The following is a 12,860-nucleotide window of genomic DNA, read 5'->3' as shown; positions in this document are numbered from 1 at the left end:
ACCTTATCATTACACACTTTTGTACTGATACTCAGTCTGATGCAAACCAGATCTATTTGTACTTGTGCCCCTACCTAGCTCAGTTACCAGCATATATGTGAAATGCTGGATGAAAAAATACACATGTAAGTTCCCATCTGCTATCAGAGATTAAGTGGGAAAAAGTCCTGAAAACTAGATGGAGAAACTGTTAGTGCCTAATAATTTTCCTGCAGGAGGGCAAGCTGAGAGGGGCTCCCAGGAACCACACATTAGGCATGATATGAACACAGAAGATGCAGGGTTTTGGGCAGTGTGACTGAAAAGTGAACAACTCCTGTCAGCCAAGAGTGCAACTCCTCACCATGCTCTAAATCACAAGTCTCAACTTGGCCAGCAGCCCTGTGCTAAAAACACCCATTTCTCTCCAACACAAAGTCTATAAATGGAGCTAGGACAACTGTGTCAGCAATCACAGAGTATCTCAACTTGCCAGGGACCTGAAAGCATCATCGGGTGCCCAGCTTGGAGGCACCTGACCTTGAGTGCAGTGACCCAGCCAGCTCTGCTTGCAGCTGCAGGGTGCTGGGGCACAGGGGCACCCGGATCTGCTGCCCTTGGCCTCGCAGGGCCTCCTGCACAGATGATCTGTGTCTCCAGCAGATGGCCCAGCCAGCCCTGCCTGGCTCTCCCTGGCAGTCTCAGAGCAGGCAAATGGGACTGTGATCTCTGCACACTACTCCAGACTGGCACCTTCAAAATCAGCCCAAGTTTAACATTATACAGAAAAGTGGTTTTATGTACACCAAACTAAATATTCCTCAGTATCTCAGGAAACAGCAAATTTGAATTTAAGATGTTTTTAGCAATAGTGGCTGCGTATCAGTGACTCAGTACTACCACGTCACAGCTGCAGAGTTTTGTGCATGTGTTTTCATGCCCAGCAAATTTATTTTCTGTAATAACAAGGACCAAAATGGAAAGTATGCAGCTAATGCATCAGTTCTGCTTTTTAATGTGACTGGCTCTGGTCTTCTCAAACTTACTGGAAACATCACCATGACATTTTTCCCCTTCCAAAGATCGATGCCTGTTGGGAAAATAAATGCTGTACTGGATGGAAAGCTGGCACTCAACAGCACTTGATTTCCGCTTGCTAACTGCTGTTTACAGTAAAGCTAGATACATACTGAGAATCATCTGTGGTTTATATGAAGTGTTGACTTTCCCTCAGAAAGATCTGTACTATCTGCTAGCTTACTGGTTTCTAATGACAAAATACAACACTCCATTAATTGATTATGCCCTGTCATGCTTTTCCCCTGTAAGAATACAAGCCTGGCTTTTCTAAACCTGATGTAAATAAATTTCAGATTTCACATGTAATGACTTCTAGTCATGCATGTTTTGAAGCTAATTCTTCTAAAATGAGACAACTTCACTCTCTAAATTAGCAATCACCAATAACTGACTGTAGTTTGAAATGAGCAGAACATATTATTCTACATATCATTTGCATAAACTGTACCTGAAAAAATGGGACTCCACAGATTTGTTCCTGTATATCTTCTTTGAATTAAGGAACAGAATTGATCAATATCTGCTATGCAATATGGTTAATCTGTCCAAAGGTGAATGTAAGGATGGGAATAAAGATTTGGCAATCTCTACACCAGTTAACTACAGCTGCTGATTTTTTGAGGAAGAAGTATGAAAATGGCCTCTTGGCATTCTTGGGTAATTTTTAGTTGAAGAATCATAAAAACTTTGGCAAGCCAAAACTTTACATACACACTAATACCACAAAACTAAGATATAAAAGCCATTTATTCAAAAAAATGTGGTGGTGTCAAATCACATACACAAGCCAATATTGAGCTACAAACACAGACCAAACAGTTCTATAAACAGAAATTGGAGTGTTCATATACCATAGTACCTGAAAAAGACCGTTAATAAAAAGGAGTCCATAAGTATTTCATTTCACTTTTTCTATATGGCTCCTTGCTGAATGTCTTTGCCTAAGTTAGTGTACACTGAGCCAGAGGTAGAGTCCCAAGTAAAGCATCTAATGCCTCAGGGCTCCATTAAAAACCTTTATTCTTCTAAACAAAAGGAAAGTCTAGTCTATAGTTTTCTGTATGACACTGAAGTAAAGCCTCTTTGCTTGAACAGTACGGCATTCCCAAGCGCATTTGGCATTAACCTAGATTGAGACTGTGCTCTGTGGAACCACCTCAGTTCTCCTCCCCTTCAGACTCCGACTCTGGAAGAGAAGAGAGTAAAACACTTCATGCAGGTTGCACAAGGACACTGATGTGAGTAATTATATAAAAATAACAAGATATCCTTCCAAAACAAAAATGAAAATTTTCACCACACCTAGTACTTCCTAGGAAAAGCTGGTAGATCAAACAGAGAAAACAAGAAAGAAACACACAGCTTCAGGAGATGAAGGTTTACTCTGCTGCCCTCCATGGTGGAGCTCTTCATTTACAGATCTGTCACTAAAATTTTCAACATGTTGCTCTGAATGATTCTGGTCCTCATCTACAGATCCCCAATGTGTACTGGAGCTGAGTTTAATAAAAGATCAGCATTATTTGCTCACTCTGCTAATCTCTATGAGTGGACTGTACTACTCTCACCCAGGAAGCACCCTTGCACGATTTGCTTTGCAAATATCAATCAGCATCGTCATCCAGCTCATCTAGAAAGGCTACCCTACAGGAGGTATGAAACATGTACAAATCAATTTTTTAAATGATTTTTATGGCACAAGATAAAGTTCATTTAGTAATAGAAGCAGAAGAAGTAGAAGTAACCTAGAAGCAGGAGTACACATGCTTGTTTTGTAACCTAAAGCTACTTTGCATCATATTATATTTCTGTGCTCACCTGACAGGAAAGGGCTCACTGCCAGCAAACATTACACCACAGATCAGATTTCTGAGGGCAAACATGGCCTGCGTGTTTTTACAGAAACATTTTGTCTCCGTTTGTACTGGACTTTGTAATTAAGGACATCTGGCAGAGGGGACATGCAGGAAAGGATAAAAATAAAGAGCAGCCGAGGCATACAAGCAGAAAATTTTTTAGAAAAGTTTAATTAGACCAAGCTTGCCCATCCAAAATCTAAGTGTGAAAGCAGCTGCCATTTTTATACTGCCACCTGAACATGTGAATTGCTGCTAAGTTTTATCTGTTCCTGCATATTTCCTCCAAGTTTATAAAATAAATTACATTAAATGGATGCAAATGGACCCTAATAATTCTATCCATAACTATTACACATTACCTTCCCAACTGATGGGGAATTTTATGCAATAAAAAGGTAACTTATTCAGTAGAAGTTTTTTTCTATCAACATGAGGAAAACCAAGTTAGGGACAAAAGAAACTAGTTCCCCTTCTAAACAACCATTTTAAAGCAGCAAATACAGACCACATAATGTTAACCTGACCATTCAGCTGAAGTCAGTTGCAAGAGCCAGGGTGCAGGCAAGCTCATGCTCTGTGCCATTAAACATGACAAGAGCAGAAAAAGGCACTGAGACAAAAAACTGCTTGGCTGCAGGTGCTAGCACCAAGGTACTCGATGCTGTCAGCAGTGCAGAGTTCCTCCCTGCAGAAGCTGAAAGAGTTTATCTATAGACAAGTGGTACCCAATGAATAAAGGACTTCACAGGGACACCACAATCACTGAAAAAACAGCAAGTGTTGTTAGGCTTAGCCATGACTGGAAACAACTGAGATGGTCATGCCTGCTGTTTTGTATTTTGAGTCCTGAATACTTCACATCCTGGTACAACTAAAATGTGAAAAAATAATCATTTATTCTGCAAAGAGACTACTATAGTTCTTCAAATGAATCCATACCTTCTTCAGCATTTTGCAGCCACTCCACAAATTTCTTCATCTGGTCAAGAAAAACACTTTTGCCTTTAGCAACGTGTGCTTCTTTATACCACTTGAGGATAGCTTCTTCACTCAGAACATCAGCTGAAATACAGATCAGTGTTTGTAAAAGAATGTATTTTTTAGAGATTAGCAGATTTTGAACATGAGAGGACAAAGATTTTTTATAAGGCAGCATACAGCTAATATGATTGCAGTGGAACAAGCTTTGCATCATCTATATTAGGCTTCAAATACAGAATATTTGATGCATATAATGGGTTCCAGATGCAATAAAATGTGTCATGTATTAGGCTTAAAATAAAGTATCAAATATTGTGCTTCTGTCAAGAAGAGTTCTTTCTTCATCTGTTTTAAATATACCACATAAGATTGCTGGATAAAAGAACTATAATAATCAGCCTGCACATCTTGGAAGTTACCACAAGAAGAATTACCATGCTTTTTCTTGCTGTTGTATCGCAGAATTGTGCATGGTTCTAGAAGTCTGAAGTGACAGATACCTCCTGACTGAACACTTAAGAGACAGCCAGTAGGGATTTTTTGCAATCATTTTCCCCTAAAGGTCTTATATTGTTTTTAGCTAATAAGTTTTAAGGTCACTATTCTGACCACCTATTTTAAGGGAATGGCTTGGAGAGGCAGCACAGCTGACATTTTTATGTCAAGAATCAGGAACAAAACAGCTGTCAGTGAGATGTGAAGCTGAATACAATTCAGAATAAAGAAATACTAATAAATAGCAAGGACACTTATTGTTACCATCATATGCAAATTTAGGTCTAGCAACAGACCTCTAGCCCCAGGACAAAGCTCCTGTGATCCAGCCAAGCCAAGCAGCTCAGTAATTGATGGCTGTAAAGGCAAAATCTGGGATCCACAATAGCGTTTTGGCAGTTATGTAATACAAGAGGCAAGAACAAACAACAACATCAACAAGAACAAAAAAATCAAACTGTATTTGTTCTATAAAAAGACTAAAGACAGCTTTCTACACCTCATTAAAATTTCCGTTCTTTTTGTCTTTGAACAAACTACCCTCCCCGCTCAAAATCACATTTATGTACTTCACTGCTTCCCTGAGCATGTAGGGGCTGTCCCACCCCCTGGGTATTTGCTTGCCAAGGCACCAACCCTGACCATCACCTTCTGCTTCAGCCCAAAGTTAGAGTAGATGTGGCAGGGAAGGGAAGAAGGCAAACTGAAATAAATGACACTAAAACCCCAAAGCATCTGATCAAATGAGACAGAGGAGACACATTTCACATATGCTGTTGAATAATAAACAGATGGAAGCAACCAGGGATACATTTGAACTTAATCAAAACTATTCCAAGACATTCAACAGTAACTGAATGTGAATTCTCCTTGAAAATTAGGAATTTAGTAAGAGTGTGTGACTGGAAATTACCTTGTCTCTCAGGAACTTTTCCAAAATAAAACCTCTTCTGCAGTTTACTGCAGCTGACAGTAATGCTGAGAAAATGCAGGAAAAGGGGGACTGAGCTGGGTCTAGGCTTTTTTCCATACATATAAATTGTACTTGGTGAACCTACAAGAGGGACCAAAAATTTCCACCATCTTCCTGAAATCACAACCTGCCACAAGGAACTTTTTCTCCAATGTTACAGAAACACTGGAGAGAAGAAAAAGGTTAATGTAATGAACATGTTACATTAACTACTTGCTGGTAGTCCTTAGTAGCAGCTCAAAGGCATTACAGTATTTCATTAATCTGGATTTTAGTTTAGCAAACCTGAAAATATTTCACATGGACTCATAAACCTGAAGTTTAATGTAAAAGTGCATGTGAAAAGATTACATTTACCTCAGAGTCCTGAGGTTCACACAACAATATCTGCAAAATTACTCAGGGTATGGCACATAGGACAAAGAAAATCAGGAGAGATTTCAGAAAAAAAAACAACAACCAAAAAACCTAAAGTAGAGCAACCCTGTCCTGAGCTCAAGCTCTGGGGCACTGTGGACATTCACAAGTATGAAGCTGTTGTATAGAAGTGCTGAATCCCATTGCTTCATGACAGGTGACATTTTGATACTGTGCAAGGAAGCACCTTCAGGTAGGAAGACAGCTCAGGTCAAAATAATAGGACTCAAGTCTGGTTTTTGTCTTTATTTTGATTTGAAGCCTGTAAGCTCAATGGTTTTGTGGCCAAATGGGAGAGTGGAATTTCTCCCTCCCTTCCCAAAACCCCCATCTGATAAAAGCAGCATGCACTCTCACTGTGTGCCTCAAAGATTAAAACATTCTCAAGTCTGGAAGATGAAAAATTTGCCCGTATTTAACTCCATGGCAATAAACCTCCTACCCTAACAGAGAAGAACAAAATGTCCTGAACTACAAAAAGGGCAACTGCAATGCTCCTTTAATTTCTAAGAAATGTTATGTGTAATACATTCATGCCTCCAGTGCTCATAAGGGATGGCATTTTCCACCTGCACAAAGCTGCTCAATTCAACAATCATGCAGGACAGGGTATAGTTAATCATACCTCTAAGTTGCTTTGAAGCAGTGGGAAGGGAAAATGGAAGGAGGAGGAAGGGAAAATGGAAGGAGGATGAAGGGAGTGACTCATTTTGTATATATATGGTATTCCTCTTTAAAGTTGATTATAGATATACTTTAATGGCTGAAGCTGAGCACTGCAGTTTGTGGGCGTGTGCACATCATTCTCACTGCAGTGCCAGGTGATGTCAGCCCCACAGAGCTGCTTTTCCTGCAGGTGCAGCCAACTGCCACTCAAACCACCCACGAGCAGAGCCTCCAGGGATGTCCCTCATCAAAGGGAGAAGCTGCAGAGCTCAGACTGAACAGCCCAGTCTCTTTTCTTCAGGGTTAACTGGAAAGTTACTTGAAGTTCAGGTCTCAGCTTTGCACTCCATCACCCGGTTCAAATGAATTCCTGCTTTTAACTCAAACCACATAGCCACGGGCAGTAAGGGAAAAGCACACCCTGGCAGCTGCCAACACAGTCAATCAATCTGCAAAATTCAACTCTATTGCAGCTAACTCAGCTGGGAGAACAGAGCCTTCACACAAGGCTTCTTTCAATGCAAGGAATGTCACCCACAGTACAGTTAAGGCCCTTCTGGTTTGTTTTGGGTTTTTCCCAGGAAAATTTTGCATCAAGTACCACAAAAAGTACTTGAATAATTAAGATATTTAAAGATAATTGTAATCCATCACTGTATGAAGTGAAACTTGAAGATTCCTTTCTTCTAAGTGTTCCCTGCAGAATTTGAGAATCTCTGTCAGTCTGCATCATTTGGTTGCTGTATCTCTGTACTGCAAAAGAATATCTCTGAGGTCTAATTATGCCTCAAACCAGAGTCCTACTTCATATGCACTTGCAATCAGTTATTTCTTGTATTTTGTAAATGTTGTCTTGAATTCTAATGAAAAAGTACAGAGGCTTTGTGTTTGCCATTCAAAGGGTGAAATTCTGATCTTCATGAAAGGAACAATCATTAATTTCAACAGTGTCAAGATTTCACATTTGAAATTTCAAGGATACACACAAACTAAAGGAAAGGGACCAACAGGTGAATATGATATATAGCATGTATTCCAATAACAACAGTGCTTATTTTACCAACAGTGAAGGGACACACTGCAACACAGAAGGAACTAGAAAACAACACACATCTTGCAATGCAAGCAAGGAAGCCAGCTAACTTACTGAGCGCCACTCAGAATTCAGCAATTCTTATTCTGCAGCTGGATTTTAGATCTTGGTCAAAATGCAGCTGGTTTGATAAACAATTGTACTGGCTTAAAGTGAAAAGCAGAGAAGCAACATCATAGCTGGGGATCAGTATAGAACTGCACAGGTTATTTTTCTCTATACTGTCTCAGGAACACAAGGGTAGAGTAATAATACAAATAATGTTAACAAGCTTAAACCAATTACAGAACTGTTTTTGCAAATTATACCTACAAGCCAGTAAGAAGCTGCTGCTACTTAAAGGAAAATAGGGCTTGGGTTTACATTGGGGAAAAAATGGATGCTCTGTCTTGTTTAGAGACAGAATAAGAAATTTAAAAAAATCAACACCACAGACTTTCAAGATCTTCTAGGTGCTAATGAGCCCCAGCTGTCAACATGTTTAGGTATTATCAGGTAATTGACAGGAAAGCAATCCAAGGGCTATTTCATGATGGAAATATGGAAAGCATTGAGATGCAAGATGTTGGACATCCTGATGAGAGTAGTCATAGCACTAAATTAGTCAAAGCGTGACTGGCATTAGGTGCCTATCATCACTGCTGGCTATTTTTATGCCCAGGAAGCACTCCCACCTCATAATGAGTAACAAGCAACAAACTGAATGTGGATTCATGCTGGTACAAAGCTGCATTTTTATCTGCCCATTCAGATATTCAGATACCTTTATTTGTCACTAGATGAAGTTCCTTAGGGACCCTGAAACCTCTCCAGACCTTGTGCATGTTACACTTAAGAACAACAGGAAGGGGAAGAGGGGTGTCTGCTGCTCCCTCACCACTGACACAGCCAGCACCACCTTTAGAGGCTTTTTTCCTGGGCTACTAGGAAACAGAAGATACATTGTAACTGGGAAGTTATCTAAATAAAGCACCTGTCTACAAAAAGACTCGATGGCTTGTTTTTAGTGGATAGATACGAACTGGGCACAAGGAGAGTGTGACATCTACCAGCACTGAAACAAAGAAGAGGCAGACAGCATAGAACTGCACAAACCACACCATGAGCCACTAAAGCTCGACAGGAATTGAAGGCCCAGAATCTTCCCTGGTTGACAAAGTAGCATGTGCTCACCTAATGGACACTGTTAACTGCAAAGCTGCCAAAACCATTTGGAACTGATGCTCCCTGCATCCAGCACCCAGCAGGGCCCTATGGCAGCGGCTGTAGGGTCAGGCAAACAGTTGCCAGCAGGCAGCAGGTTTGTCCAACAGGGCAGATCCAGCTTCAGCCTAAACAGGGCCAGGGAGGGCTGGCAGCTGTGCTTCCACATGACTACATCAGATGGCAGAGGCAGCAAGTGCTTCCACATGCCTGCCCTAGGTATTCCAGGCAGGAGTACAGGCACAGCACATATTGGACAGACCATATGGTAGCTCCAAACACTCCTCGAGACATCATGTGAATACTAAACAGTATGGAGGCACCTGTATGCTGAGGCTGAAGTCTTCTCAGCCCTCCAAACAAGCCTGCCCAAGTAATCTCCTGAGTCAGGACAAGAACACATGAGGTGAGCAGAGTAGATGGGAACTAGACTCTTCAAGCATATGAAGTTTAATATTCAATTCAGTGATTTATTTTCTTTTTGATTTTAGAATGCTTTGGAATTTCAGGACTGCTCTTGCAGGCTAACACAGTAATGAATCTACAAAAATTCTGAAAGCAATCCTACACAAGACTATTTCTGGCTTGACCATCAGTTATGCTCTGAGTGCACAGCAATTACGCCTCTCATTCACCATGTCCGAAGCAAATGTTCTTTTCCAAGGAAAACTGAATCCAGTGACTGCTGCAGCTTGCAGGTTCAAGTTGTTCTACGTCATTAATAGTATTTACAAATTGTAGGATTTGAGGGCAGAAGGACAAGGTGCAATGCTTTTTCATTTATCATGGAGGCCACACTATATTGAAAGAAGGACAGAAATAAATCCACATGACTCACTTCCTTCTGCCTTCTGAAACCATGAAATTATTGTAACAACTGGAACTCATTTGCCTTGAACATGTACCTGGACTCAACAGGGTGAACAAAGATCAACCTTAGGTTTCTACTCCTGCTGATTTTTCTTCTCCAACTATTTATAGCAAGAACAAACTGTTTGGCACCCACCCATCACACGCAGTGCAAGACCATTAGTCTCTATGACAACCTGATCAGAATAAACTTGTGAAGAAGTCAATTTCACAATAAAAATGAAATCCATCAAAACTATAGCACCTGCAAAAAATTGGCAGAAAAAGAATAAAAAAAGCTCCTTCTGGTAGGGAGCGAGTAAAAAAAACCTCCAACTCCAAACCCCTGAAAAATCTTCCTGCTAGGAGGGGTTTGCACTCTCAAGGTTTCTTAAAACCAAGCTCTGATCTACTGTTGAAATCTGCCAGAAATTTATAGAAATGTCTTCCTAGAGCTGATTTTATACAAGGACTAAGCTGCACTTGAAAAGACTGGACAGTGCTTGATCCTGCTCACACTTCTTGAATGGGATGAAAGCAACAGAGGGAGACAAGGGCTTGTTTTGGCTTTTCCTGCTGCCACACACTCCTTTGAACTCTCAAAGCATTCCAGAGTTCAACACCAACACAGCCTTCTCATATGCACTGCTTGGTTCAACATCATAAGAGAGTGGTTGACACTGAGAATCCAAGCACAGAGTACAACAGTGGATTCCACACTTTTACCTTTATAGAAGAGTACCACTATCTTCTGAAAGGCTTTCATGAAGTGGATGTTGTCATAACAGTACTCCTGCACCTTCTGGAGTAGGATCAACTCTGACTGGCCTTGAGTGCTGAACACAGCAAGTAGGGGGGCATATTGCTGAAAGGAAGAGAGGGTAAAAAAATAAAATGCATGTCAGTATACTTAAAAATAGATAAACTTTTTTAGAATAAACATCACGAATTTCATCTCTGAAAATGTTTCACTGAAACCTCAGATTTACTTGCACACTGCATTTTCTACAACACATACAATGCATATACACAAATATCCATGGTTTTCTGTAGCATGTCCTGCATGCTTAAAGTTAAAATTCAGTACCACTTAGTTACTGAATTCTGTAAAATCAATTTATAAAACCCACAATCTGGCATTACTTCTGTCATACATTTCACAATGCAGCATTCTGTTCATTCAGGAGTGATGCTTTACAGATGTTCATAACATAAGACATCCCAGGATGAAATACATGAAAAAAAGTCTCTAGTTTCACAGGGGTTTTAGAAGTCCCAGGAAACTGAAATAAAGTAAATTATTCCAAGTTAACTGTGATCAACTGTCTTTATTTATTCTCATTACCACAATCAAGAATATCATGACAGCCTTTGGTAAACAGCAACATTTTCCAAGCACAGTATTAACTGCTGATGTTACTCTGACAAGACAGTAGCGGTACATTTCATAGTCTTTTTTTGGTGTTTGTTAATATCATAAAAATAAAGCAAAAATTTACTTGTTATGCAATTTTTTCCTCTTATTTCAGATCATAAAACCAAAAATTACACTGAAGGACCCTATCTTTCCTTAAAAGTTAGTGCTTATATCCATATCTTTCCAATTTCCTGTCATCTTAGCCTCTGATGAGTTCAGCTAAGACCACAATCTTAAAATTAAGATAATATTAAGAGCATTTTTCAGAGATGAAATTTAATTACCTTTGATCTTCAGAGACCTTAGCCAAATGTACATTGCCTATTACTATTTCATCTGCTCTTGTACTAATCAGCCTTTCTTCCAAGTTTTCAGTAACCCCCAGTTTGGCATTCTCCAGCTGGACTTGCAATGGCCTGAGGTCACAGAGTTGTGGTCTAGGTGACCAGGGCTGCTGCTGGTATTAGGTGACAAACCACCCATCACCCACAGCACTGATGGGCATATCTAAAAGTACACTTCAGCACCTCTCCACAAAGGGCTAATCCTGAGGGTTTTCTCCAAAATGGTCCATGGAAATAATTAGTAAAACACATGAAAATCAACTGAAATTTGAAAGGTTGTTCCAAAATGGGTTTTGCAATAATTATCAGCTGTTTAAGGGAGAATGAAATCACAACAGCCACTAGCAGCTCAGCAGGCTGATTGTATTTATTATTCTTGGAAGGAACTGCCTTAAAATGGCTAGATATAGCTAACACCAGAGGCCAGGTTTTTCCACTCCTGGCAGGTATAGCCACATCTTTAGAAACAATGTCAGTGCTTTGGTTAGAGCACTGAAAAACTTGCTCAGGCTGTGAGTAGCTCTTTTTCCCCTTTTAGCCCTTGTAGCATTGAGCTAATCCTACAATTTAGGCAAATGGCAGGAAGGCAGGGCAATATACAGTGCATTTGGGTTTATTTAATACCCTCAGCAGAACTCACTCCCATCTACATGTTTGCAAAGTGTTGCCATCTGTAAACATGAATAAAAATGCTAGATTTTCATTTTGGAAGTAAATTGTCTCATTTTGCCACATCTGACTTTAGCCCCTCCACATTCCTCCCTCACTTCTCAACTGGTACAGGCTCACAGTTATGAGTTTTACAGACGTCTAAACGACTAAGGAACCTTCTTATTGCTGGCTGAGCAAGTGGCAATATTATCCATTTGTGTCATGTTAAGGAGCAGGGGCTCAGCACCCACTCTGCTGTGAAGTTCACCAGAACCTTGCCTGCAGTGAGAATTGTCTGGAAGATTCTCCTCACCCATGGAGAACATCTCTTCTCTGCACTGGAGGAGGCTGAGGCACTAAGCCCCGGTGTCACAGTGAGGTTACTGGGACAATGAGGAGCTTATTCTGTGACATCCAGGGTTGAACAGCTTGCCCTGTCTCCTCCTGAGGTCAGCTCCTGCTGGTCCTGCCATTTGGATGGCACACATGGCTTTAGCTGCATTGTCCAAGGATGCTGGTCCATGGCTGCCCACCTCAACCCTGCTGCTAGGTAGCCACCCATCCAGCAAGGCTTTCAAACACCTGTGAACTAAGTCAATACTCTGTGTTCTGACCCACCTCATCTTTCCACCAGGGGTGCCTTGTGTACAACTGATTGAAAGAATCTGGTGAGTTAGAGACTGGTTAGAGACAGATGTGAAAGCTCTGGCAAGGTGGTTTGTGAAAGCCACCTGTCATACAAGAATGGAGCCATACAAGAATAAACCCCACCATCTGACACGTCACACATCAAGTATGTATTCATACACATCCCAATCACAGCACGAGGTCAAAGCAACTCCCTGTTTCCTGG

General features: G+C 40.7%; 1 protein-coding gene across 1 annotated transcript in view; it reads right to left on the bottom strand.

Annotated features, from left to right (window-relative positions):
- Positions 1 to 1,788: 1,788 nt before the first annotated feature.
- The window catches only part of BZW2 (basic leucine zipper and W2 domains 2), a 56,211-nt gene continuing 45,139 nt past the window's right edge, over positions 1,789 to 12,860 (bottom strand). Inside the window, exons 10-12 of the mRNA XM_064704420.1 lie at positions 10,322 to 10,460; positions 3,858 to 3,980; positions 1,789 to 2,245 (exon numbers count right to left, since the gene is read on the bottom strand). Coding sequence (XP_064560490.1) covers positions 2,217 to 2,245; positions 3,858 to 3,980; positions 10,322 to 10,460 — 291 coding nt within the window. The 3' untranslated portion in view covers positions 1,789 to 2,216. The remainder of the gene's footprint in view (positions 2,246 to 3,857; positions 3,981 to 10,321; positions 10,461 to 12,860) is intronic.

Source organism: Zonotrichia leucophrys, chromosome 2 (assembly GCF_028769735.1).
Source record: "Zonotrichia leucophrys gambelii isolate GWCS_2022_RI chromosome 2, RI_Zleu_2.0, whole genome shotgun sequence".
Lineage (NCBI taxonomy): Eukaryota > Metazoa > Chordata > Aves > Passeriformes > Passerellidae > Zonotrichia > Zonotrichia leucophrys.
Note: the sequence above shows the minus strand (reverse complement) of the source record. Positions and strands in the feature narration are given on the sequence as shown.